Source organism: Macaca nemestrina, chromosome 7, assembly GCF_043159975.1.
Source record: "Macaca nemestrina isolate mMacNem1 chromosome 7, mMacNem.hap1, whole genome shotgun sequence".
Classification (NCBI taxonomy): Eukaryota; Metazoa; Chordata; class Mammalia; order Primates; family Cercopithecidae; genus Macaca; species Macaca nemestrina.
In genome coordinates this window covers 162,572,555-162,599,948 of record NC_092131.1, presented here as the reverse complement: position 1 = coordinate 162,599,948, position 27,394 = coordinate 162,572,555, and the positions used below count along the sequence as shown (strand labels likewise).

The 27,394-nt window shown below is 41.6% G+C and overlaps 1 protein-coding gene across 4 annotated transcripts in view; it reads right to left on the bottom strand.

The window, feature by feature from the left end:
* Nucleotides 1–27,394, bottom strand: part of LOC105492489 (fibrous sheath interacting protein 1) — a 259,605-nt gene that overhangs the window by 11,100 nt on the left and 221,111 nt on the right. For 2 of the 4 annotated variants that reach the window (XM_071067117.1, XM_011759694.3), the window contains one exon: nucleotides 24,103–24,792. The exons of 1 other annotated variant lie outside the window; for it this stretch is intronic. In XM_071067117.1, coding sequence (XP_070923218.1) covers nucleotides 24,761–24,792 — 32 coding nt within the window. In that variant the 3' untranslated portion in view covers nucleotides 24,103–24,760. Of the gene's footprint in view, nucleotides 1–5,970; nucleotides 6,199–11,832; nucleotides 11,912–15,208; nucleotides 15,385–24,102; nucleotides 24,793–27,394 lie in introns of those variants that run through there. One more of the 4 variants, XR_011606159.1, reaches the window with a different exon arrangement.

The window sequence follows — 27,394 nt, the reverse complement described above, 5'->3', positions numbered from 1 at the left end:
TACCATATGACCCACCAATCCCACTTCTGTGTCTATATATCCAAAGGAAATAATATCAATTTCTCAAAGAGATATCTGCACTCTTGTGTTCACTGCAGCGTTATTCATAATAGCCAAGACATGGAAACAACTTAACTGCCTGTCAACAAATGAATAAAGAAAATGTGGTGTACGTGTAGGGAAATATTATTCAGTCATAAAATTGGAGAACATCTTGCTATTTGTGAGAACATGGATGAACTGGGAGGGCATTATGCTAACTGAAATAAGCCAGAAAAATGAAGACAAATACTGTATTATCTCACATATGGAATCTAAAAAAGTCACACTCACCGAAACAGAAAGTTGAATGATGGTTGCCAGGGGCTGGAGGTTAGGGGAAATAATAGTATGTTGGTCAAAGGATACAAACTTTCAAATACAAGATGAATAAGCTCTGAGGATCTAATGTACAGCATGGTGGCTGTATTTAATAATACTGTATTGTGTATTTGCAATTTTCTAAGAATAGACTTTGTGTTCTCACCACAAAAACAAAAGTGGTAACTCTCTGAGGTGAAGGATATGTTAACTAATGTAATTCTGATCATCCTTCCTTTACAATAAATACTTATATCAAATAATCATGTTGTACATCTTAAATAGATACAATTTTATTTGTCAATTATATGTCAATACAAGTGGTGGGGGAAAAACAAAAAAAATTGCATGAGCTAATGACCCAAGTCCTCATGTCATTTACCACTGTTGCACCAGCTATGGCTATATGGGGACCACTTATTTCAGTTGATAGAGGAGGGGAAAAGCCAAGCTTTGTTCAAAACAGATGGGCCAGTTTGATATAGGAATACAAACCAGAAAAAAGTCTTTAGTGTTCTCAGTCCCACTCATGAGTGACCCTAAAAGACAGCAGTGAGGGGACATCCTCCCAATGGACTTTAGGTGATGCACCTGGCCACCCACTTTGTGTAGAAAGTGGCTCAAGGTAAAATATATCTAAACTCATGGGCAATTGTAAATGGGTTGGCTGGTTGCTTAGTGGCCTGGAAGGAGAAAGACTGAAAGATGAGGAATAAGGAGGTCTGGGGAAGAGGAATACGGAAGTGGACATGGAGTGCAAAGAGCTTCATGAAGATCTTTGTATACCATGTTAACGCCCACCATGGAAGAGGCACTTTCTATCAAATGGACAGACTGATTTGGCCAGGTGATGTCAGACAGGCTTTCTCATTAATCACCCCAGTGCTGGCACAGCAGGCATATGAACAGAGTAATCATGGTGGCAGGCATGGAAGCTGTGCAAGGCAGCTTTCAAAATAGCTGATCTAGTTTCTGCTGCTGCTGAATGTCCAGACTACCAGGAACACAGATTACTGCCAAGCCCCTGACAAAGAACAATTCTTCAAAGAGTCCAATAGGCCACATGGTGGCACAGCAATTACATTAAACCTCTTTCTCCATGGAAGGGTCAGCAATTCATCTTGAAGGAAATCAACACATACTTAGGATACAGGTTTGCCCTTCCTGCCCATAGATCCTCAGCCAGCACCATTATCTAAGGACTTGCTTCATGCACAATTCACTAACACAGGAGCCCACAGAACGTCGTGTTGTACCCAGAAACTCACTTTAGAACAAAAGAGGTGCAACAAGAAGCACAGGACCATGGTGTCCACTGGTCCTGTCACTTTTTGTCCCATCCAGAAGCTGCTGACTTTATAGGGTAAATGAACACCCTTTTGAAGGTATTGCTCAAGTACCACATTCAAGATAATGCTTAAGGTGGAGTGCTTAAGCATCCTGCATTCTCCAGGATGCAGCGTCCACTCTTAACAATAAGTGACTATTATACGGTACTGTGTATAGATTACATGGTTCAGGGTGGAAATAGGGCTAGTCCCTCTTACCATCTCACTTAATAACCTACCCGAGGAATTCATCTCTTCCATCCCCACAACTCTGAACTCTGCAGCTCTAGAGAGTCTGGTTTCAAGAGCAGAAACATACCAGGGACACTACAAGAATCCCATTAAACTTTAAGGTATTGCTGTTGGCACTTTATGTTTCTTGTGCCAAAATGTCAACAGGCAAAAAAAAAGGCATCACCATTTTGCCAGTGGTAACTGATCAGGAGAAGGTTGAGCTATTGTTACACAAGGGTGACAGAAAAGACCATCACGCTCCCAGAAGGACCTCTTGGGCATCTCTTGTTAATGCCCTAGCCAATTGTAATGGTAAGTGGATAAAAGTAGTAGTTATGGCTTGAGAAGGGCATGATGACTACAGACTCAGATCCTTCATGTATGAAGGTTTGGGTCACCTACCAGGTAAGCCACCTGGAGCAGAGCTTTCAGCCAAGGGGGAGGAAACTGTACACTGGGTAGTAAAGAAGAGATTTGATGAGTGTCAGTTCTGTCCCCGAGAATAGCTACATTGTTGAGAGCAACAGTTTGTCCCATTAAGCTCCCTCTTTTACATTTCCCTAGGAAAAGAAACAAACCAGAGTTCTAGAGGAGCTCTTCCCAGATAGGGTGATTTTTAAAAATAAGAAATATGTGGTCCAAGAGTTGAAAAGGGTAACTGAATAGACACTTTGATGCACCACAAGCTTCCCCCCTTCAGTTCTGAGGACTCATTCCCCCAGCTGCCAGATGTGTTATCTGCTGACAGCTAGCTGTTGAGTCTTTCTTTTGGAATTGCCCTTGGCCAAAGGGAGATGCCTCACCCAAGGTCATGACCTCTCCCTGGAGACAACCTGCATCCAATGAGAGGTCAATGCAAGAGCACAAAAGCTCAGCCCCCTTGCCTCAGCTTGGGACAACTCACAAGAGACCTCCAAACTCCAGAGCTCCTCAGGATCAGCTGATGCCATTGTTGCAATACATCATAGTTCATCTTCTTCCTTTGCCCAGTCCTTTTCCTCACTCTCTCAAGGGAGTTGAGGGCACTCCTTTAAAAAATTCCCACACAGAGACTCTCTGTCTCTGAGTCTATTTCCTTGGAACATGATCTAAGACATAGTATATATCAAAAATCCCTGAAAATATTCATCCACTTTAGCCCTATACACTCATACCTAAGATAGTATAAGGAAATGAGAGATTAAATCACAGTTTTGAGTTTGCTGTTGTAACATTATATTTTTAAAACCATAAAGAACCTAAATGTTCAAAAAGAAAGAAATTGCTAACATAATGGCATAGAATTCTTTACAGCCATTACAATTCATATTTTTGAAGAATACAGTGACATAGGAAAATGTTCACAATATAATTTTAAGTGAAAACAGCAGGATACAGAACTATAATATTATAAATGGTTTGCAAACATATTACTGAAAGAACTATCACCTTAAAGAGAAATTCAAAGACCCCAGTGGTAAATATATTTTTAAAATCTAAGGAGATCGTCAAATTTTGTTTAAGTGAGTAAAATTTGATCTCATAGCCAGACCTAGTTTTAGGTAAAATAAAGATAGTAAATTCTCTAGCACTAGATATTTGAAGAAGAGCTAAATGACACTTGGCTTGCTATAGAGTGGAATTAAGCATGAATTTAAAATGTTTAAGGTACCATTTTGCCCTCTGGAATTCCATTCTGCAGTGGGTGTCTTAGAGATGTGTGGTTTTGGTCGGCTTGCCTCTGCTTTCCCTTGGCTGGCTTGGCTTTGGTTGATTTTTCTTAGTTAACAACTTAACTCTTGAAGACATCTGACTTCTTTGGCTACCTTTGACAATTCGGTGAGAAAGAATTTGTTTGATCATCTCCACCTCAAAACCCTTTATCACAAGCATAGAGGAAAAGAATTCAAAAAAAAGAAACTCGTGTAAGATGATACTACCAAGTATCTCTAGGCAATAGGAAGGAGTAACCCAGACCCACCACTAAGGGAAGGGGAGTGCTTTTAGAAAATAAGATTGTGGCCGGGCGCAGTGGCTCACACTTGTTATCCCAGCACTTTGGGAGGCCGAGGCAGGCGGATCACGAGGTCAGGAGATGGATAACATCCTGGCGAACACAGTGAAATCCCGTCTCTACTAAAAATACAAAAAAAATAGGTGGGGGAGGTGGCGGGCGCCTGTAGTCCCAGCTTCTCGGGAGGTTGAGGCAGGAGAATGGTGTGAACCCGGGAGGCGGTGGAGCTTGCAGTGAGCCGAGATTGCGCCACTGCACTTCAGCCTGGGCCACAGAGCAAGAATCTGTCTCAAAAAAAAAAAAAAAAGAAAAAGAAAAAAAAACAAGAAAGAAAAGAAAAGAAAAGAAGATTGTATACTGGGACAAACTAATTGTGATGTTGTTATGTCACATCTTTAAATAATCCCAGGTGCACGTTCTCTCACTTTCATCAGAGTCCAACCACCCCAAAGCAGGTCAAAGAATCTCACTCCTTTCCACCAACCAAGCCTCTTAACATTTTCTAGACCTGAATACAAACCAAACACTCTCATTTTCCCAATTTATTACTCCCACCCAAGATATTTCAAACACCTGAAATTGATTATTTGAAGGCTTAACGGAGTGAAATTTAGGATTAAAGACATTCCTTCCCCAACCACTGCTCCACACTCACATGGCAACTTGGCCCATGCTATAGACAGTGGAGATGACATTTAAGCTCCATGCAGAGATGAGCCCTGTCTTTGCGTTCTTTGTGGCCTTTCCTTCAATGAAGAGTGTCAGTCCCTGTCTGTCCCTGCCCTGCCCCTTCTAACCACAGATGTCCTAGCCTGGCCGTGGATGTGGAGTTCCTCGGAGCAAATGGAGCCCATGATTTTGTGTTCTCAGGAGGTCATCAAGGTGTGCTGATAGCTTTGTTCTCCCTTTTCACCTCGTTTTTCTCTAATATGTGATTAAAATGCAGGGCTATCCCAAGAGGAGTTGGCTAGAGAATTAAAAAACGAACAAACAAACAAAACAAAGAGACCCTAAAATGACTTCATGGTTAAAAGAAAAACCTAACAGTGAAAAAATAAAGGCATTATAAGGAACTCTTCTCCATACTGTCTAGAGCACTGGGGAAATCTCTTTGATGTAGAACCACTGATTGAAGAAAAGCTCATGTGAAACCAGAGCACTTGGGTTTATCCAACAAATATTTTTAAAGCACTTGCTATGTATCAGGCACTGTACTAGATGCTGAATAGACGTAGACCTAGACACTGCCCTCATGGAAATTATATTCCAGCAACTCAGATTTATCAGAAGATTGTCCCACAACACTGGATAGACTGCACAACAATATCAGGCACAGTAGTGACATATGCTTACCCATCCCTTACATGTTCCCAGGAGTACTAAAAAAGGGAAATACCAGCCAGAAATATCCTGTGAAAAGATTACCTGGAACAACTCAAGAAAATCTGCCCAGGTGCATCTGTTTACCTCTCCTCCTCTGCCAAGCGGGAGAACAACATTGAATTGGAGAACACATATGTCAATAACTCCAAAGAGGGGCTAGTATCTCAGCTTTAGCACCAGCTCCCTGGGTGCTACTACAGTTCTGGGCAAAACTGCAAAGCAGCCAAAGTTGGTCTTGCAACCATCCCAACTTTAGCCCATTATCAATCTCCCAGACATCACATGCACATAGCCTACCCTAAATCTGCCCCAAATCCTTCAATCTGCCTAGACATGCCTCTAGACTAGTGTCTGGTTTAAAATGTAAATGAGGTTCAACCTTACCAGGGATGCCTCAACATCCCCTGGCAGACCATCTACCCAGACAGGAAGAGGTGCTGTAATGGAGCAAGCATGGGTTTGGGGCCAGAAAGACCTGGTTTTCTACCCCAGTTTCACTACTTACTATTTTGTGACCACAGGCAAGTTACTTAACCTTGATTAAGCCTCAATGTTCTTGGCCACAAAATGCAGATAATAATGCCTGCCCAAATATATTTCGGGAAAATTAAATACAAACAAGTTCTTCATTACTTATCCTATCCTTCCTCATCTCGTAAGGGGAACCAATAAAGCTCAGCAAAAACACAATAAAGACATTGATTTTATTTATTTATAGGCATTGGCAGAAACCCCATCATGAAAAGGGAGCACCTTCGGTAGTCTGCTGCAATTGATTGCCTTCGCTGGGAGATGTGAAGAGCTTCCTGGTGCAATGTGAAGAAATCCAGGGGATCGCCTGGGCAGGACCCAGGCCTCTAGGCAAAATGTGTGGAACAAGCCATGGGTTCTATAATCCTCCTAAGAAAGAGCATGAAGAGCAAAGTGCATTCTTAATTATTTCAAAGAGCTCCGGGTTCTAAATAATCTGTCTTGGAAATAATGAAGAGAAGAAAGACAAAACTTGGCTTTATTTACAGAGGTGACGTTACGGGGATTCACCATCTATTATTACCTGGCAATACCTTAGGGCTGGCCTCCACCACTGCTTTTTATGCAAAGTACATGTAAAGTCTGTCATTCAAGGCCCTAACCCACATCTAACCTGGACTCCCCCCACTCTCTCTCAGGCATTCTGGGCTAAGTTATAACTCAGCTGTGTCTTCCCTATACTAGCAACAGGCTTCTGCTTCCCTGCTCTTCTCTCCACCTACCAAGCACTCCTTTCATGTTTTCCCATCAACCTTCTCCACATAGCCAAGCTCCTGCTCAAATGGACCGTCTCCATCAGGCAGAGGTAACAGAAGCTAGAGCCCAGGCTCAGGGTCCATAGACCAGGCCCCGGGACCTGCTGGGGCCAGTCAGGATGGTGGTCTGGATACCACAGACCTGGGACTCAGTCCATAATGTGGCTGTCAACCAGGGTGCCCTTAAAATTAACTCAGGAGATTTTAGAAACACATAGACACTCATATTGCCACCCTAAACCTTCTAAATCAGTTTTCCTTAGGGGGTGAGAGAGGGACCTGGGCATCTGAATTTTTTAAAGACTCCACCCTGATTCTAATGCGTGGCCTTAACTGAAAACCATGGCTCACAGGTAGGAACTCTTCTAGAAAAAGGAAACTAGATACTATGGCATGACTTCAAAGACTCTATAAATAGAGCTGATGGAAAAGGATACAAAAAGTAGTAGTTGGACAACCTGAACATTCACAAATCAAAGGGGCCAGGTAATAAGTAGTTCAGGGTATTCAAAGATCTGAGTAAGAAACCAGTGAAAAGTTTCATTATTTCTCACAACTTACTGGGGAGCAGATGGGTGGAGGGGAGTGGAAACTGAAAATGTCTAGACATTTGTTCTGAAACTAACCAGCACCTGTAAATCTGTAATTAGCAAAGTAAGGATAGTTGTGGCTAAAAATGTAGTTTGTAAATGTATCAAGGACAGTGGAATGTCTCAAGCAATAAGCAAAAAGGCTTTCTTAAGGACAAAAAAATCCAAAATAACATGATATCTTGTTTTGGAAAGGGTAAACACATGAGAAGACAAAAGAAACACAGCAGATGCTGTGTTTGGGACTTGAGTTGCAGCATTTCATACAACAGCTCATGAAATTTTAATTGCTAACATTTAAAGGTTCAAATTGGCAGGGAGAGCAAGTCACATGGGTTGAACACTAACAAAAGATTACGAAGGAAAGGTGAGGCTCTGTGGCACATCTCCAGCAAGAAGAGGTGCTTAGCAGGGTGCCCTGAGGTCAGCGCTTGCTCACTCCAGATTGGATTCTGCATTCTAATTAACCATGTGCAAGAGAGAACAAAAGACCCCTGAAAGATGCCAGAAGAAGGCTTGCAAAGGGGGATGAGGGCAACCCCCAGAGAGAAGAGCAAAATGAGACAGGTGAGCCCACAAAGCTTAATCTATAGGCAAAAACAGCAGATAGCTGAGACTACTTATAAAAAGGCAAACTAGCTCATTGGAGGAAAATCCACTAGAACCCCTTATATTTTAGAAACAAAAGGACACAGACCACAAAAATGTCTCATCTATCAACATGGGTAAGAGTGGCCAGCACCCTGGCGAGGAGGTCAGGCTGTACAGGAAGCAGCCAACCCACCTTCAGATCAGGATCAGCAGAGGCATTGCCAAGACAAAGCACATTCAGAATACTCATTAATAGCTATCGATGGTTTCTCTCTAGAAAAAAACAAAATGAAATGCTATAGGGAAGGTCTATTAACCAAATAATCCACTTGAAGATCTTTTTACCCAACTGCTATCATGATTTGGTTTCTCTTTCTAATTTCAGATGAAGTTCACACTACTGTCATAATTTGATCAGTATGTGCAAACAGCCAAAACCAGAAACACATCCACACCTCTACAGCAGCCTAATCTAAGAAGAAAAAGGGGAGGTTGGGTTGGTGGCAAAGGGAGAAAGGAATTTTCATTCCCTGTATCTGCCCCTGGGCTAATAACAGCCACCATGAGCTGAGTGCCTGATATGGGTCTAGCCCTGTATGAGACGCATCATTCATATTGCTCGTTTTAACTGCAATGGCAGAGTTGTGAGGCAGTTGTTAGACTTATGACTTGGAGAAACTGAGCAACTTCCATCCACATCTAGCCAGTGCAATTGCCTGGATTTGAACTTGTGTCCCTCGGACTTCTCAGTCTATGCTATTTCCCTGCATTGCTCAATCACCCCCTGTTCTCTTTAAGAGGGTTTTCTCCCCAGTTCCCCCAGCTCCCCACTGCCCTCTACTCTGCTTCTGTGCCTCGACAGCCTTGAGAGCATCATCGGACAGCCTTGGCATACAGACCCTTTCACTGGGGCCTGGCCAATAAGCAAGCTTTTCTTTTATACAGAAATGTTCGTGGCAGTCTCCACCTATCTCACTGTCCCTCTAGCTCCCTGTGGAGTCAGGAAGGGCAAAGATCCCCTTCTTCTGGGAGTGATCCTACTCCTTGAAAATGCTTCACATAGAATTCTGTGGTTTCCAACTACTGGTGAGTCAATCTCTGGCCCCCTGGATTAAGAATCAGGTAGAAGGAATTGAAAAGGAGCTCTATGGCCAGCAGACATTTAAAAGGCCATAGAGAAAAACTCAGGACCCCTTGAGAAGGGCAGATAGCAGAGCAGCTAGAAGTGCCCCTGCTAGAGCTAGAGTGTGATGAGGGTATAAATCCTGGCCCCAGCATGTTCTATGTGCACTTGGGCAACCCGCCTAACCTCGCCCAGCCTTCGTTTTCATATCAGCAAAATAGGTCGTAGTGAGCAACAGGGTAAAGCACTTAGTAATGCTCAGTGGATGGTAGAGAAACCGAAACAGAGCAGAGGCAAAGATTCCAGGAGCCTCAGGATGCACTTTCAAATCTCTAGATGAAGAACTTTCATATACTTTATCTCCCTTGTTCACTTATCCAGGGACTAGTCCTTGCTTCTCTTGTCTTGTGTAGACTAAGGTACCTCTGAAGTTGTTCTTGCAACCATTTCCCCTAAGTAGATGAGAGATAACAAACAAGCAAAACATGCACTGAAGCTGGGTGGCTGCAAGCAATGGACTTCTTTGAGTGGGAACAAAAAGGGAAGGAGCTGTGGGGTGGGGAAGAAGGAGAAATGACCATAAAATTGGATTCCAAAGCATTCAATATGAACATTTCCAGCAATAACAGATGCTTTTTGGCTACTTTAGATAAGACTTCTATGATTTAGACCTCTGGGCAAACTGAGAAGCTGTTGGATATTGAAAAATTAAATCTAAACACCAAATGCCTGAACCCAAGCAGAAAAACAAGTCCAAACAAGCCTGCCGGCCCCACTACCCATCACATCTCCCCATGCCTCGAACACCCACTACTTAGGCCAGCTGCCACTGCTGCTGCTGCCAAAACACAAGGTGGGTGGGATCTGAGCAGTGTTCGACCATCAAGGAAAGAACTGGATGAGGGTCCTGCTTACTCAGTGGGCAGGTTCCACGTGGAAGGGTTTCCTGCCACACACAGGCTCAAGCATGAGAAATGGCAAAGGCAGGGAACAATTCAGGGGTTTCCAAGGGAGAGAATACAGTCACAGGTTCTTAGTTGCTGTTTCTGGTTGGGCCAGTAAAGCCCCTTCCTCGTCCCTCTTTTCCATTTATCACTAGAGAGAGAAACTAAAAACCACGGCTTCACGCTGCTAAAAGCCTAAAACAAAATAAAAAGAACAACAAAATAAGGTGGGTTGGACAAGCCAACTAAATGATTGTATACACTATTTTGTTATAGCTACTGCCCCCAAAGGCAGCTCTGGATGCCATTTTTGGATTTCTCACGATTTTTCAATATGTAGAACATAGTAGATTCTCACACAAGATCTGCAGAATGAAAAAGTAAAAGTGTGCATTCAAAGGGATGACTGGGTCACTGTAGTCTACCCCAGAGAAGACAGGGAAAATGCATTCTGCTGAGGCACACAGTGATGACAGGCATCCCACAAGGTAGAAAGAGAACCAGACTCGGCATCCAGCCTCTAAATGAGTATGTAAAAGAATTTCCCAAGGCTCTTGTTAAAAACACAGATCCTGGTCAGGTGTGGTGGCTCATGCCTGTAATTCCAGCACTTTGGGAGGCCGAGGCGGGCGGGTCATCTGAGGTCAGGAGTTTGAGACTAGCCTGGCCAACATGATGAAATCCTGTCTCTACTAAAAATGCAAAATTAGCCAGGCATGGTGGCGTGTGCCTATAATCCCAGCCACTAGGGAGGCTGAGGCAGGGGAATCACTTGAACCCGGGAGGCGGAGCTTGCAGTGAGCCGAGATGGCGCCATTACACGCCAGCCTGGATAACAAGAGTGAAACTCCATCTCAAAAAAAACAAAACAAAGCAAAACAAAACAACGCAGATCCTAAGTCCTCCCTCTCCAGGAACTGAAATTCTGGAGTGGGGCCCAGGAATTTGCTTTCCTAACAAGCTCCTGGGATGATTTTGATCCAGGTGGCCTGTGGTTCACGTTTTAAGGAACAACTGTTCTAAGTCCCACTTAATGGTTGCCTTACCTTGAGCTTCAAAGATGATCAACATGCTGGCCATATTTTCCCCCAAGGGGGTCTCTTTAGCCTCTTAAATACTAATGGATACCAGCAGCCTCCAAGACCTACGTGCCATGTTATGTTCTGGAGGAGATGACAGGCAAACCCACTCATCAACAAGGGGTTTATTTGTAAGAGAAGTTCCCGGTGGGGCCAGTGGCAAGAAAGGGGGAGTAGCAATATCTGAACCAGTCTATGCCCCACTAAAATTTCTATCACATGAAGTAAGAGCCTTCTGCATAAAAGCATGTGTCCCTTGGAGAGAACATTCCTGGAAAACACAGAGGTTTTCACTGCTTAGTTTTAGAAAGGGGACAGGGTCAATCCCCCCATTACTACGAAATATGGGTAAACTGAGAGCATAGTATGCTGCAAAGCATCATAAAAATAATTTTACATTGTTACCGACTTGATTCTAATGGTGGGTTTTTAGGAGGAACAAAATAATAAAAGACATTTTTCTGAGTGCTCCAACAGAAGGAGAGAGAACTGTCTTCAGAGTTGAGAGGCATCCACCGCAAAGCTGACTGATCCCAACAGGGGTGCATTCTTGGAAGCCCAAGTCCAAGACACATAAAACTCTGAGTTCCGGAAACAGCCCCTCTCTGGAGAAGGAACCAGGTGTGTGAGTGAAGAAACTAAACACAGGACTGAGGAGGGACTATTAATAGCAAGCTTAGCTCCCAACCTAAAGCCAATGAAGTGGAATGCAATCTGCACCCTGTATCTAGACCAAGGAACCAGGAAGACAGTGCCATGCCCTCACCCGTGCTGGACGCAGTCTGTCAGCCTCAGGCTCAGCCCTCTGCAGCAAGCTGATGCCCAGCCTTCTTCCAAACCAAGACTCTCTTCTATTTTGTTCTACAAGTATTTGTTGAGTGCCTACTGTATACTCTTGGAAGTGTGAAGAAATGATCCTACCTGCCTAGCAGTGTGTATTCCTGTCATTCCAGACCAGTTTCCAATCTCGTTTGAGATCATAAGACACCCGTCAAGTCGCCTGCAGAATGTTAAACAACAATAAATGATGAGAAATTCAAATTACAAGATCTAGAAGCACAAGATACGCATAAATGGGTTGTAGCTCAAAACTTTCCTTTAAATTCATAGTTTAGAGCTCAGAACACATTTTCCAAAGGGACAGTGCTGTAAATAGTCATCAGGTGTGTAGTCTAAACCTAATAAATTCACAATATAGCTAAAATTATACACATGTGCCATAAAAACAAGGAAAACATTTCTGCTACATTATTATAATTACATTTAAAATAACTCAAAAATATTTTTGAGCAGTTATCCTTAGTGATGACATCCTTGGGAAATAATGTTTAATTAGAATTTAATGAAAGATTTCTGGAGAAAGTATGAGGAAACTGGACTCACAGGGACTTTAGATTTTTATCTCACATTCTTTAAAAACTTTTTCTCTTTGTAAACATATTACATGCTTTTGTGGAAATTTTGGCAAATACATTAAAATTTTAAATACAGATATAAAAAATAAAATTTAATATGAAATAAAAAATTAAAAGTTAATATGTATTTCTGTCCAAGATTTTTTAATTCTAAATATATATGCATGCATTTTTTACTTGAAAAATAATTTACAAATATTTTTGTAATCTACTTTTTCACTTTTCTATTATCAAATTATTTTATCACAGTCTTCTCAATATTAAATATTAGCTTTCTTCTTAATCCTTGCCAAATTGCTCAATTAAAAATTATATCTCGTTTAATTTTTATTTATTTGATTACTATTGAAATTGGTCTTTACTCTTCTCCAATTTAATGACTACTTGTATTTTATCTATACGTAATCATAATTAATTATCTTTTGCATCTTTTACCTACTTTTCTGCTGGGCTGCTTATAGCTTTCTTGAGTTGAAAAGATTGTGAATATATAATAATACCTCCTTGATTATTTACACATTGTAAATATTTTCATCGTTGGTCATTTAATTTTTATCTGGTTCATGGTGTTAAGATGCAGAAATTTTAAGCTTTATACAGTCAAATCTATCCAGTTTTTCCCTTTTAGTTTATCCCTATGTTTTTAAATACCGAAATTATTTCCCCAGATGATCCAAGTTTATTTGTGCTTACATGATGAAAAGGTCAAATCTATACAGATAGAAATACATCGACAGGCCTTGCCTCTACCCCTACCGTCTGCACCTCATTTGTCCTCATCCCCTGTAGGGAACCAATTTGATTTGTGTCCCACTGATCCTTCTAATGCATCTTTTTGCAAACTTTAAACCAATTATCTAGTTGATCTTTCTGGAATTGGTACATGGTATTGCATTTTGAAAAAGTTGTTTTTTCTATTAAATTTTCTAATTGTTTTCAGTTGATATCAAAGAAAACTGTTGATTTCTGAACCTTTATTTTGCCTACATTCATCTCGTTGATCTAGTAATTTTTTAGTTGATTGTCTCGGGTTTTTAGATGGACGATGATATCATTTTTATGATTCATGTTGATAATTTTGTCTTCTACTTCCAAATAATATGTTATTATTAGAGTTCTTGTTTTATTTCATCTAAATAAGCCACCATTTTACTTTGTGATGGCTTTATAATTAGCACTATTTATAATTTTTAATCATAATTGTTATCTATCTTTTCTAGTTCTTAAAGGGCATGGCCGTGCCACATCTGCAGTTGCTGTTATCATTTATGTTAGTTAGGATGGGCTAAACTATGTTGCCTTTAGTAAAACAACCCTAAAATTTCAAAAGCTTGGGACAATGAAAACTTATTTATCACTTAAGCTACAAGTTAATCACGGGCCCTGGAAAGGTCAGGTCAGGTCACCTAGATTCAGGCCCATTCCACCAGAGCTTATACAATCAAAGGCTGTCATTTACTGTGACTGAAGCTAGAGGAAGGAAAGCTGGAAAACTTTGCCCTGGCTTTTACAGGTTTCTGTCCAGAAGTGACACTCATCGTCTCCAATCACATTTTACTGGCCAAATCAAGTCACTTAGCCATGTTCCAAAAAGGCACAGAAATTCATTCCTATCACTTGCCTAAAAGAACAACTGGGAAATATGGGTGGACAGAGCTAATAAGTTACCGTATCACTAAAGCACACACATTCTTTATGTACAGACGAGATTCCTTCACTGTTGGTGATAGGTTTTCAATATGTCTTGGATTTTTGGAGGGGACAGAGTGATCTAAACTAGTTGCACAGATTCACTAGATGATTGTTAAATGTACTCTCATCCAATAATACTCACCTTTTGTAAAGATTAGAGTCAACTCAAAGATTAAATTTTTTAAATGCATGAGTTGTTAAGAGCTTTTACTTAATTCTTCTCTTCCCCTTGGAAAGCATAAATTAACTAAATTTTAGTATGATTACTAGTGGCTGAATTCCAGATTTAGATTTATAATCACATATAGCATAGCTAATAATTTAATTGTAAGTGTAAACAAGTCCTAAGAGGCCAATGGTTCATCGTCAAATCTTACCCATTTCACAAAATTTGGGTAATCTATGGTCTAGAAAAGACACTGTTCTTTATAACATTGAATAATAACAAAATGGCCATATATTCAATAAATAGTAAGTAATTACTAAATAATTCAGCCTGGTAAATCATTTTCAATGGTGTCAATAGTCAAAGGTATCATTCAATCTTTCCTCATGTGAGATGTATTGTATTTCTTATATGTGATGGTTAATTTTAGGTGTTAACCTGACCGGATTAATGGATAATCAGGTGCCTGGTAAAATCGTATTTCTGAGTATGTCTGCGAGGGTGTTTCTGAGAGATTAGCATTTGAATCAGAGGACTGAGTGAGGAAGATCACCCTCACCAAGATGGGTGAGCATCATCCAATCCATCAAAGGCCAAAGTAGAACAAAAAGGCAGAGGAAGGGTGAATTTGCTGTCCTGGATCTGGGACATCCACCTTCTTCTGCCCGCAGACATCAGAACTCTGGGCTCTGGGGCTTTTGGACTGAGGGACTTACACCAGTGTCCCCCACCCCACAGATTCTTAAGCTGTTAATCTTGGACTGAGAATTATACCATCATCTCCCCCGGTTTTCAGGCCTTTAGACTCGGACTGAATTATACCTTTAGCTTCCCTGGTTCTCCAGCTTCCAGCTGGAATATCATGGAACTTCCCTGCCTCCAGAATAACGTGAGTCAAAGCTCCCGTACACCCCTCAGAGAGAAAGAGAAATTCTATTGGTTCTGCTTCTCTGGAGAACCCTGTTTAATACATTACACAAGGCAACTCTTTACTGTGAAGAAAATAGAGTCGTTCGATCCTCACCAGCCCAAACAGAACAGGCTCTTCTGCCATGGTCTCCATCAGGCCCTTGTTGGCAGGCCTGGGGCATGAAATCACATAAAGTGGACTCTGGATGGAGAAGGTTGGGAACCAGTGCACTGGTCTGCAGTGTGCAATAAGCTCACTCATGTGCCCCTATATCTCCATTTTCTACCTCTCTGTAATGAGAACATGAGGAATTGCTTTTAATACACAGATTAGCATTTGGGCCATTCATAGAAACACACAACAATCCTGTCAACAGTATTATAGTTGGTGTGCTATAGTTGTACCTCCTCTAAACCTACAAATAAGCAATAGATCATCTTAGCCAGGGGCTTGGTCTGTGTGCTTTTTCTAAATGTATCAAAATAAAGAAGTTGTTTCTTCTTTTCTCTGCTCCATAATCAATATACAACACCAAGCTTCATTCATGTATTGTTTGAGCTAGGCCATAGTACGGCCACGTCCTAGAACTTACTTTCTGGCTTCCGATATCCATAGTAAAGAGCCAAAATATGTACTCAATACATCAATTTTTTAAACCAGTCAATTTAAGATAAGAAATATACCAAATGGGTTTTTGGCATATTGAGATAAAAATCAATTGATTGAGGCCGGGCACGGTGGCTCACATCTGTAATCCCAGCACTATGGGAGACCGACAGGGGCAGATCACAAGGTCAGGAGATCGAGACCATCCTGGCTAACATGGTAAAGCCCCATCTCTACTACAAAATACAAAAAATTAGCCGGGCATGGTGGCGGGCGCCTGTAGTACCAGCTACTCGGGAGGCTGAGGCAGGGGAATGGTGTGAACCCGGCAAGCAGAGCTTGCAGTGAGCCGAGATCGCGCCACCGCACTCCAGCCTGGGCGACAGAGCAAGACTCCATCTCGAAAAATAAAATAAAATCAATTGATTGAAAGTCTTGTTCTTTAAGATTGAATTATTTTACATTACAGAGCTCTGAGTAAACACTAAATAAATTCATAATTGGTTTGATTGACATCATTTATCCACAGTCCATAAACCAAAGTTATCCATCCTCATTGATGAATAGCATTTGAAAACTATCATCATTTTAGTTGCTTAGAAGTGCCAAGATGCCACCTTAGACGAGGAAGGCCTCTGGCAAAAGACATTCATATGCTGCTTAATGACTTTGGCCAATCATGGACTCATAAGATTATAATACTGTATTTTATTGTATCTTTTCTAAGATTAGGTATATTTAGCTACACAAATACTTACCATTGTGTTACAGTTTCCTACAATATTCAGTACAGTAACATGCTGTACTGGTTTGTAGCTGAGGAACAACAGGCTATCCCATATAGCCTAGGCATGTAATAGCCTATACCATCTAGGTTCGTGTAAGTTCACTCTGTGATGTTCACACAAAGATGAAATCGCCTAAGGACGCATTTCTCAAAACATATCTGGACTGTAGGAGAACAACAATCTGATTATCAGATCTTCAAAACATGGGCAGCCTGACAAGATTCAGCGTTTAACTGATAAGCATGTAATTTGCAATTTCCTAACCCTGGAAGTTGTTGAGATAACGTTAGAATAGTCCCTTATAGAACTAATAGACTCTTCCAAGAAGTAGATACCGCTTTGCGAATTCAGTCCTATCATGAGACTTCTGAGTTGGGATCTTGGAATCTTGTTAGCCTCAGAATCCTAAATTTATAATAAAGATGCATAGATGCATAGTGAGTAGCATTTGGAAGATGCCCTTAATTCTGAGTTCTCCAGTTTATCTTAATCTTTTTATATGAACTCCTCTAATCCTCAACCTGGCTTCTGCCTGTGCAAAAGTCAATATATGAGTTAGTTACTATTCCCCGGTGAAAGACGGTAACATTTTAGGAGTGATACTTTATGTATATTTAGCATTTGTCATCCCTAAACTTCAGTTATAGAAATTCTCTCATGAATCCCCAAAACATGTCAGTGAACTATGAGTCTGTAAACATACAATCATAGCACTTAATATCTTATTAGCTACACAGAAAAATAAGGTATATTATATCACTTGCTCCTTAAGAGATTTAACTACCGACATTAAAATCTCCAGCGGAAATTCTCCTTGGAATTGAGGATATATAGTAGTAGTGGTAAAAAAAAAAAAAAAAAAAAAAAAAAAAAAAAAAAAAAATTAATATCTGTTGAGAACGCACCGTAGCCCTGGCATTCTGCTAAATATTGGACATCCTTTTCTCATTTAAACCTCACTGCTATCCTATGAAGTAGAAATTATTATTACCCCTATCTTACCAGAAGCAAATTGAGTCAAGAGAGTAGCTGTTTTACCCAAAATCATCAGCAGGAATGTTGCCACACAATGGCCTCACTGTCCAAGGTACACAGAAGTCAGTACTATGGCACCAGCTTTTGAGAAAAGAAAGGGCTTTATTGCAAGTCAACTGGCAAGGAGACAGGAGCCAACACTTAAATCTGTCTTCCTGAACTGGGGTTTGAGAGCAGGTTTTCCAGGCAAACAGCAACAATGCAAGGGACAGGAAAATGAAACAAGGCATGATCTGATTGGATCATGCAAAGAAGTGACGCCAGGTCTTTGGCTAAGTCCATACTGCAGCAAAACAGGGTACCCCTTGCTTCTTAATTTGGCCCTTGTTCCTTGGTCCGAGCACTTGGGTTCCGCACATGGTTGACTTTTTTATTCCAGCTGGCTCCAGGGTCCTGAATCAGGCACCCTTAGTTCATTTAGGCATGCTCAGGTAATGTGACCGGCAACCTGGGGGTCCATTGCACTGAAGAACAGCTAATCATTTTGTTACTGACAACGTTGAATTGGTTCTGCCATTACGGAATGACAAATTAGGAACTGCAGTGATCTACATGAGGTGTTGGTATTTGGGGCTAGGTCATAACAGTGGAAATAGAAATGAGTGGATCTGGGGTCACTTTGCAGGCAACAGCAGCTGCTGATAGACTGAGTGTAGCGGGTGGAGAAGTAGCAGTAATCAGGGTGGCTACTAGGATTCTGCTTGAGTAGCTGCCCTGATGGCATTTATGTATATGAGAAAAGTAGGCTGATGTGTGTTGCCAAGAGGAGAATAAAACACACTGTGGTCACGATCTACAAATTAAACATATAATTATACACACAGACACATGTATCTACACATATTTAAAACATGGTCCTGGAGGAGGGTGTTTTTTCTCTTGCTGTTTTTCATACTGTCCTATCATGGGAGACCCACAATTAGGACTTTGAAGTCAGCTGTTTGCTTGGGGTTTTGCTAATGCTTCGGTGTATCAAAGGAAGGCACACACTGCTGAGAAATCTGGCATGGCAACATGGTTAAATGCCACCCTACCCCCCATGGTTTATATAAGCCTTAGCTACAGCACTGTCTAGAAATGGCTATTCTTTGTCTTTTCTTTGGAACACATTTCTCACTTGAAATGCAACCACCCTTTGCCAGCTCAGGATTTTCCTAACACTAACTGGGTGCCCATCTTCAAGGACAATTCCAAAGGCGTGCCCCTGTCTTTGGAACAATGAAGAGGGTTTCCTTCATTGTTTTTCTTGTCTTGTCTGCATCCAGAAATTTCTGGTTTGTGCCATTTTAATTTTATATACTTTTGCTTTATTTCATTTGAATTTTAGAAAATAATGAGTATTTAAGAGAATAAGTATTTGAATTTAAACAACTAGGAGTAGGATTACTGCATGTAGAGCCTGGGATTGCCATTTGAAATCATTAAGCAGCCTGAAACCAACCTTTCCAGCATGCCTGCAGGGATGTGTTCCTGGGTTCTGATAGATCACACATTGTGTGACTCCCAAGCAAACTCTTGGCCACTCAAAGAAAAACCACCGAATCAAAAGAGATGGCATATGAGTCATTTCATCAATTACTTATTTCACATAGATTTAAAACTATGTCTTGCTGAGTTCAATTTGACTGCATGTTTGAATAGTGAAAGATACTGTGTGAAGAGAAAAAGGAGCAAATCTAATCACAGGCACAAATACCCTTCTAGAACCACATTTTAGATAAGAGTGACCCATAGAACAACAGTTCCTTGGAATACTAACAGGTATTCTCTCTTTTTTTTGCAAATTTTATTTCTTTTTAAAAAAAATTGTTATGGGCACATAGTAGGTGTATATATTTGTAGAGTACATGAGACGTTTTGAAACAGGTATGCAACGTGAAATAAGCACACCGTGGCAACTGGGTTATCCATCCCCTCAAGCATTTATCCTTTGAGTTGCAAACAATTCAATCACACTCCTTATGTTATTTAAAAATGTACAGTTAAGTTATTGACTATTTTCACCCTATTCATTCTATTTTGTGTACCCATTAACCATTTCCACCCATTCCTAGCCCCCAACTTAACAGTGTATTCCAAAAGGGGAAAAAAATGATCTGTGGTCACGTGGGTAATGCTAGGTCAAGTAAATCTGAAGAGGCTCCTTCACTATAGACTTCTCTAGATCTTTTTGTTGTTGATGTTGTTTTGGGTTTTTTGTTTGTTTTTTGTTTTGTTTTTATTGTTCTTATTGTTGTTTTGAGATGGAGTCTTGCTCTGTTACCCAGGCTGGAGTGCAGTGGTGCAATCTTGGCTCACTGCAACCTCCACCTCCCACGTACAAGTGATTCTCCTGCCTCAGCCTCCCGAGTAGCTGGGATTACAGGCACACACCACCATGCCTGGCTAATGTTTGTATTTTTAGTAGAGATGGAGTTTCACCATGTTGGCCAGGCTGTTCTCGAACTCCTCAGGTGATTCACCTGCTTTGGCCTTCCAAACTGCTGGGATAACAGACATGAGCTACCGCGGATCTAATGTGATGCTAATAGGCCCTGTATCTCCAAGAAAGGAGAGAGGGCATTTAACTGTTTCCCAAATTTATTTAATCACAGAAACCTACTTTTGAGAATGTTTTGTTGCACATATTTTGAGCATCTCAATTCCAAAGGAAAGAAAAAAATAATGGCTTAATTGAAAGGACAACCTCATTTAAAAGTTGACATAGAGGCCATTATTTGGGTCACAGAAAACTAAGGCCTGAGATTTGTCATGGAGTTCATGTCCCCATTTGGTCACTAATATAGAGACTTATTGTAACGGCTGCTCAGCACCTGTGAACACCTGCCGTGAACTGACCCAAACCAGTGTGGCCACATATGAGGCGAGGCATGCCCGTCATCGCACTACCAAAGAAGGAAACCAAGTCTTAAACCAATTTTTTGCTCCATATACAGACATTTACTTTACAATCGCTCATTAACATTTCATACAACATGTTCAGTAAGCTCAAAGAAGTCCCATTTTCTGTCCTTTTAGGGGCTCTCAGCACCACCTTGACTGAAACATTTCCTCAAGGCAGACATGGCAACATGCCCAAGGCAGGATTCTGGAAGGTTCCTAGGCCATGCCGGACAATTTGGAATTCTCCAGCTAAGTGGGTGGACATAGGGCCAGTTAGCGATCAAATCTCAGACACTATCCCTAAGAAAAAGGCTGCAGTCTTTGCTGGAACCTTATACCCTCTTTGTTAAAAACAGGGAAGGGCTCTAATCTTTTAGCCAATCGAGGTAGCTGTATTAGTTTGTGAAGGACCGCAGGCTGGGTAACTTAAACAATAGAAATTTATTTTCCCAGAGTGCTGGAGGCTGGAATGCCAAGATCCAGGTGTTGGCAGGGTTGGTTTCTCCTGAGGCCTCTCCCCTTGTTTTGCAGATGCTCATCTTCTCACTGTGTCTTCACATGGCCTTTTCTCCGTACATGCACATTCCTGGTGTCCCTGAGTGTCCAAATCCCCTCATCTTATAAGGACTTCAGTCAGATTCGATTAGGGCCACAAGAACGGCCTCATTTTAAGGTAATCACCTCTTCAAAGATCCTATCTTTAAATATAGTCACATTCTGAGGTACTGGGGCTTAGGGCTTAAACATATGAATTGGTAGGAGGGACACAATTCAGCCCATAACAGTATCCTAAATATTGATTTTTTATCAAAATGATATCCCATATCTAATGTTCATTTTCCTAATTAATGTCACTAGTTTCCACAGTGAAGACTCCTTTCAGATATTCACTATGCTAACTAGCAAAGTCTCATACACTTCTCTTTTTTTTCAATATAATTTCAACTTTCTTTTTAGATGTGGGGGTTCATGTGCAGGTTTGTTACATGGGTATATTGTGTGACACTGAGGTGTGGGGTATGAATGAATCCATCACTGAGATACGGGAGCATAGTACCCAATAGGTAGTTTTCCGGCCCCTTACTCCCCTCCTTCTCTTCCCCCTCTAGTAGTACTCAGTGCCTATTGTTGCCATCTCTATGCCCATGTATACCAAATGTTTAGCTCCCATTTATAAGTGAGAATATGCGGTATTTGGCTTTCTGTTCCTGCATTAATTCACTTAGAATATCAGCCTCCAGCTGCATTCATGTTGCTGTGAAGGACATGATTTTGTTCTTTTTTATGGCTGCATAGTATTCCATGGTATACGTGTGCCACATGTTCTTTATCCAGTCCACCACTGATGGGCACCTAGATTGGTTCTATGTCTTCACTATTGTCTCACTCACTTCCTCACATCACTAGCTCCATAATCAGTCAGGTGCAAGGGCATCTGATTGACTGAGCCTAATAGCAAGGGAGGCTGGTGAAGTAGGTTTTTGGCTTTTATCCTGGGAGGAAAGGACTCATATAATTGGGCTCTATTTTGCAGTATCTATATTTCTTTGCATATTTCAGCATAGACAGTGTGATAGTATCTGTATGCCAGCTTCAACACTAAGGGCAGCCAAATGTCTTAATAGAGAATGTACACTAGAGGGTTGCCTATGTAGCAACACTCAGAAGATTTCAATAAATGCTCCGTTTATACCTATAAACTGAGTAGTGTCCTCATAGGAGCAGCCTTGGGTGGGGTTTGGCCATATGTCATTATTTCAACTGGTTCTCTGTCTGCTGGAGATTCTGTGTTACCTCACAGATAATTATTGTAATAAATCCCTTTTCTGCTTAAACTAGCCAGAATTCATTTCTTTGCAGCCAACACACCTGATACAGTTACCAATCCTTAGATTTTCAGAAAGAATATACAAGATATGTTATGGTATAGTGATCTCCTCTCTCATAAAACCAGGGAATCACAGGTTGACCAGTTGACCTGCCTAATTTAGACATCTCTATACCTACAGCAGGAGAATTACAGTCATATCATGTTGGAACTAGAAGGGACGGTAGCAATCATCTAATACAGATGAAGAAATAGTCCTAGAGAGAAAAGATTGCTCCAGGCCACATCCATTTTTATCCCTACCCCAAAAAGGATGTTTTAAAATAACCCCTGGAACAATTCTCAGCCTGGGGACTATTTTTATTTAGGTTTAATAACTAAACCTATTAATGTCAGCCTGGAAGATGAATACAATAGGTGGTCCTAGTTGTTGGGGTTGTAATTCAGGAGAAAACAATTTTCCATTTCTGTTTAAACCCATAACCCAAGATGGCAGAGACGATGTCAGGAAAAAGCAGCACAGCCAGGCCTTCATCACAGACACGCTGGAGCCCAGGTGGCCTCGCAGAGCAACCTATCCCCCAGCCTCAGCAATGAGTCACGACAGGCTCAGTTCCACATGTTTTTCTCTGTTGCAGACTATACAGTTCAGCTAGGCTTTAGGTCGGCATCTTTTTTTTTTTTTTTTTTTTTTTTTTTTTTTTTGAGACGGAGTATCGCTCTGTGGCCCAGGCTGGAGTGCAGTGGCCCGATCTCAGCTCACTGCAAGCTCCACCTCCTGGGTTCACGCCATTCTCCGGCCTCAGCCTCCCAAGTAGCTGTGACTACAGGTGCCCGCCACCACACCCAGCTAGTTTTTTGTATTTTTTAGTAGAGACGGGGTTTCACCGTGTTAGCCAGGATGGTCTCAATCTCCTGACCTCGTGATCCGCCCGTCTCGGCCTCCCAAAGTACTGGGATTACAGGCTTGAGCCACCGCGCCCGGCCTACGTCAGCATCTTTTTAGGTTGCTGCGGCGGCCTCTCTGGTTGGGGTATGGAGAGGGCAACCAGATCTCCCAGCCTAACCAGACCAGGCCAGACAGGAGAGAGGCACTGCTGTTTGGTTGTGGGTGACATCCGGGGTAATTCACTGTTCTGCGTTTGCCACCCGGTCATATCTATGGTTGTAGGTTTGTTGTTGTTGTTGTTTTCCTGTGAGTTTTGTGTGTGTGTTCAAACCTAAACTGTTCGAAGAAAATGCATGTTGTTCTCGTCCCTCGACCAAGCATGGTTTCTCGATTAGATGCATTTTCACAGAGAATTAGTCTTAAAACCCCTGTGAGCTTAAAAATAGATTAAGAACTATTTCTTAAGCTCCCTTTCTTTGGAATTTAAAGTGTTTTTTGAGTGGAGTATTTTTGGGTGGTGGAGGAGAGGAAGTTTAGCATAATTAAGCAGATCAAGAAAAAAAGAAAATCATTTAACTATTTCTTATATGATCCTCAGGCTTTGAGGTTTACTCATGTAAATAAAGCTCATCATGCATATTAATTCATTCATTCCTACTCCTTCATTCACAAAAGACTGTGTATCTATCAGGTTCAAGGCACTGTGCTAAAAGAAATATACAGGAAGAAGCCTGGAGCATTTAAGAGCGGGATGTTGACAAACACACACATTGAAGGTACCATGATTTGAGCTTCTGACATGTGGACTAATTAAAGCTGAGGAAATTGGCATCTATTTGGCAAAACAGCCAACAAGGAAGACACCAGGCAGAACAACCCACAGAACATTTCATCAGCCAGGAAAACACAATTCATTCTCCCCTTCCAAACAGAAAGTTAATTACTGGCTTTGGTGGATTGCATTCCTGGCTCTGCAGTATTATCTTTTTTTTTTTTTTTTTTTTTTTTTGAGACTGAGTCTGGCTCTGTCGCCCAGGCTGGAGTACAGTGGCCGGATCTCGGCTCACTGCAAGCTCCGCCTCCCGGGTTCCCGCCATTCTCCTGCCTCAGCCTCCGGAGTAGCTGGGACCACAGGCGCCCGCCACCTCGCCGGGCTAGTTTTTTGTATTTTTTAGTAGAGACGGGGTTTCCATGCAGTATTATCTTAACACAGAAGGCAAGAGAAGGCAAGAAGGGGCTGAAAGAGCCACCCTTCCAAAATATACTTGGGAGAATTAAAACACAGATGTTCTTCTCCAGGGCCCTTGTGACTGGTCAGATCCTCTTGCCCAGATCCTAAGAGGGCTTAGCGGAAACAAAAATGGTGGTTGTGAATGTGAACATTATTAATTGGTCTTTCTTCTGTATCCAAAAGTCTAAGCCTTTCTGAATGGAGTCTTTCAAGACTCAGCTCAGACACTACCTTTTCAAGGAAACCTTTTGTGACCTCTCTGCCCCCAACCCCACACACACAATCACTCCAGCTAGACCATATATCTTCCTTAGCATTCCCACACATCTGCATTACCTCTCATGGTCCAGCCTCGTTATCAGCATCCCTCATGAGCCTGGTGGACACTTGGGGTATCTTTGGCACATTATAGGCCCCTCATAAATGATTTCTGAAGGACTGTAATACATAGTTTATACAATTTTCAGCATATGAATTTAAGGGAAAACATAAAAGAAAAATACCCACAGTGTACATTTAAATAATAATAATACATAAAGGAAAGTTCACATATTTAAACAGAAAAAGACTGACTTATACTAGAAGAGAAATAATGACCTATCCCACATGCTATATGTAACACCATACATTTTCCAAATTGCTAAAAGAGAGATAGTTTGCCTAAAGTTAACTCCCAACTCTACCCACTAAAGGTGGGGGGTCCGTTTATTTTTAACAGTGAGGAGCATTTCAGAATAGAATGTTCACACACACACACACACACACACACACACTGAAGGCACACAATTTGAGCTACTGAAACCTTGAACTCGTTAAAGCTTTAGTTGTTGGAATGTATACTCCTAACTTTGCAAGATTATTATACTTAGAGAACATCTGAGATTGCAGTCAAACAAAACTTAGGTTCATCTGAAAAATTAATTAGTGTACATAATTATTCTGCCACATAATAACAAGGCATCAGATGTAAGCAATTCATGTATGTTATTTTAATAATTAGCACAACTAAGTTACTTTCCTTTTCCACCTCTGGCTTAATTTATTCTCTAATATGTGTACAAGTGTCTGGTCTACTGTGTTCCCCACACCATGGATTATTAATGCCAACCACACACACGCACATAAGCACAGGCAGCAAAAGATTAAAATCCTGTGCACCCTGTTTCGCCTGCCTCTTCACACCCCTGCCTCTGCTATGGCCCCGGGTGGTGCTCCCCAGTACTCCCAGGCTCAGGCTCTCTGCCTCTTCATTCTCTCTCTTTTTCCCTACCTCCAAGGGAGGATTCACATTGGATGGGACTGAAACATATACCATTTAGGGTTTCTTATTTTCAAAAAAATATTAAATTATTAATTCTACTGGGCGCGGTGGCTCACACCTGTAATCCCAGCACTTTGGGAGGCCAAGGCAGGTGGATCATAAGGTCAGGAGTTCAAGATCAGCCTGGCCAACATGGTGAAACCCCGTCTCTACTAAAAATACAAAAAAATAGCCAAGTATGGTGGCACATGCCTGTAATCCCAGCTACTCAGGAGGGTGGGGCAGGGGAATTCCTTGAACCCGGGAGGCGGAGGTTGCAATAAGCTGAGATTGCACCACTGCACTCCAGCCTGGGTGACAAAGCAAGACTCCATCTCAAAAAAAAAAAAAAAAAATTAAAAATTAAAAATTAGGTAGAAATAAATATTTATTTAAAATGAGAAGTCTCATCAAACTAAAAAACAAAGTAACAAATATCACAAAATCTAAGGGAAAAACAAATCTCAAAATAAACGTATTAGATAGTTCTTTCTGTAGCACTGGTCCATGGACTGCCTTCTGACTATGCCATGTATATTTCAACCTTTGTCTCTCCTCCATGACCCACATGCATCCAGGGGCACCCACTGCAGGTTGACATGACCATCATGATACGACCTCTAGCACTGCATCTTCAGGTCAGGGCAGCACGTGGGCAACAGGAAGATGAATGTAAGCCATTCCAACGCAAGGAGGGCTAGCCGTTACCTCACACAGTGACTGCGAACCACACAGATATATCTTCACACCCTGCCCCCTCAGCTAGATCCAAAAATCGCCTGTAGTCACTCTAACTCTCTAACAGAGCAGTGTGACTGAGGCAAGTTAACAGGGAAAAGTCAGAGGACGTAAGCAGTTGTAGCTAACACGTCTTACTTGTGCAAACGTTGCCAAACATGACCACACGAACGCATCACTAGGGCTTCTCTGGGGCCTGGGAAGGAACCCAGGCATGTAAGGGACCCTGACACCTAAGCCTCATCAGCTTCTTGGTAATCCCACCTCTGCCTTCCTCCCACACATCTTCCCATGGATTCCGGTCCCCAAGCTTCTGCGTCAAGCAAGGCAATGAGGCTCAAGGCACTGAGCACCATGCCTTAGGGCAGGATGGACAAACTGGCAAAGGCACCAGGAAGAATAAATCACACAGATGCCCTCTGCCTTCAAGTCTTGGGACAAAGAGGGATGGAGGGAGGGGTTAGAGTTCTGAGCAAAGCCGGGACTTTGAACTCAAGCAAGTGGACACCAGCTCATTGAATAACCATGAGCTAAGTGCTTCACATGGATTACTGCTTCATCCTCACTACCACCCTAAGGAAAAGGAGAGAGGGAAGGAGAAAAGAAAGAAAAAGAGGAAGGAGAAAGGTGAGAGAAAGGGTGATGATGAGAAGGAGGAGGAGGAAGGAGAATATGGAGAAGAAGAATGTCAAAAAGAAGAAGGAAGAGAGGAAGAAGAGGGGCAGGAGGAGGAGAATAAGAACGGGAAGGAAGAGACACAGAGGAAGAAGAGAAAGAAGAGAAAGCGATCAAGTGAAAGAGAAAAAGGGAAGGGGAAGGCAAAGAGCTAAGAAGAAAAGGTAAGCTGACAGAGAGAGATAAAAGAAAAAAAGAGAAAGTTTGCTCCATGAACTACTCTTCCCTAGGAAGCAGGAGGGTTTATCTTTGGTGTTATAATAAAATTAAAAGCTTTTTTTCAGACTATACACTCTTCCTCTTAAATTAGAAAGAGTGACAATTTCT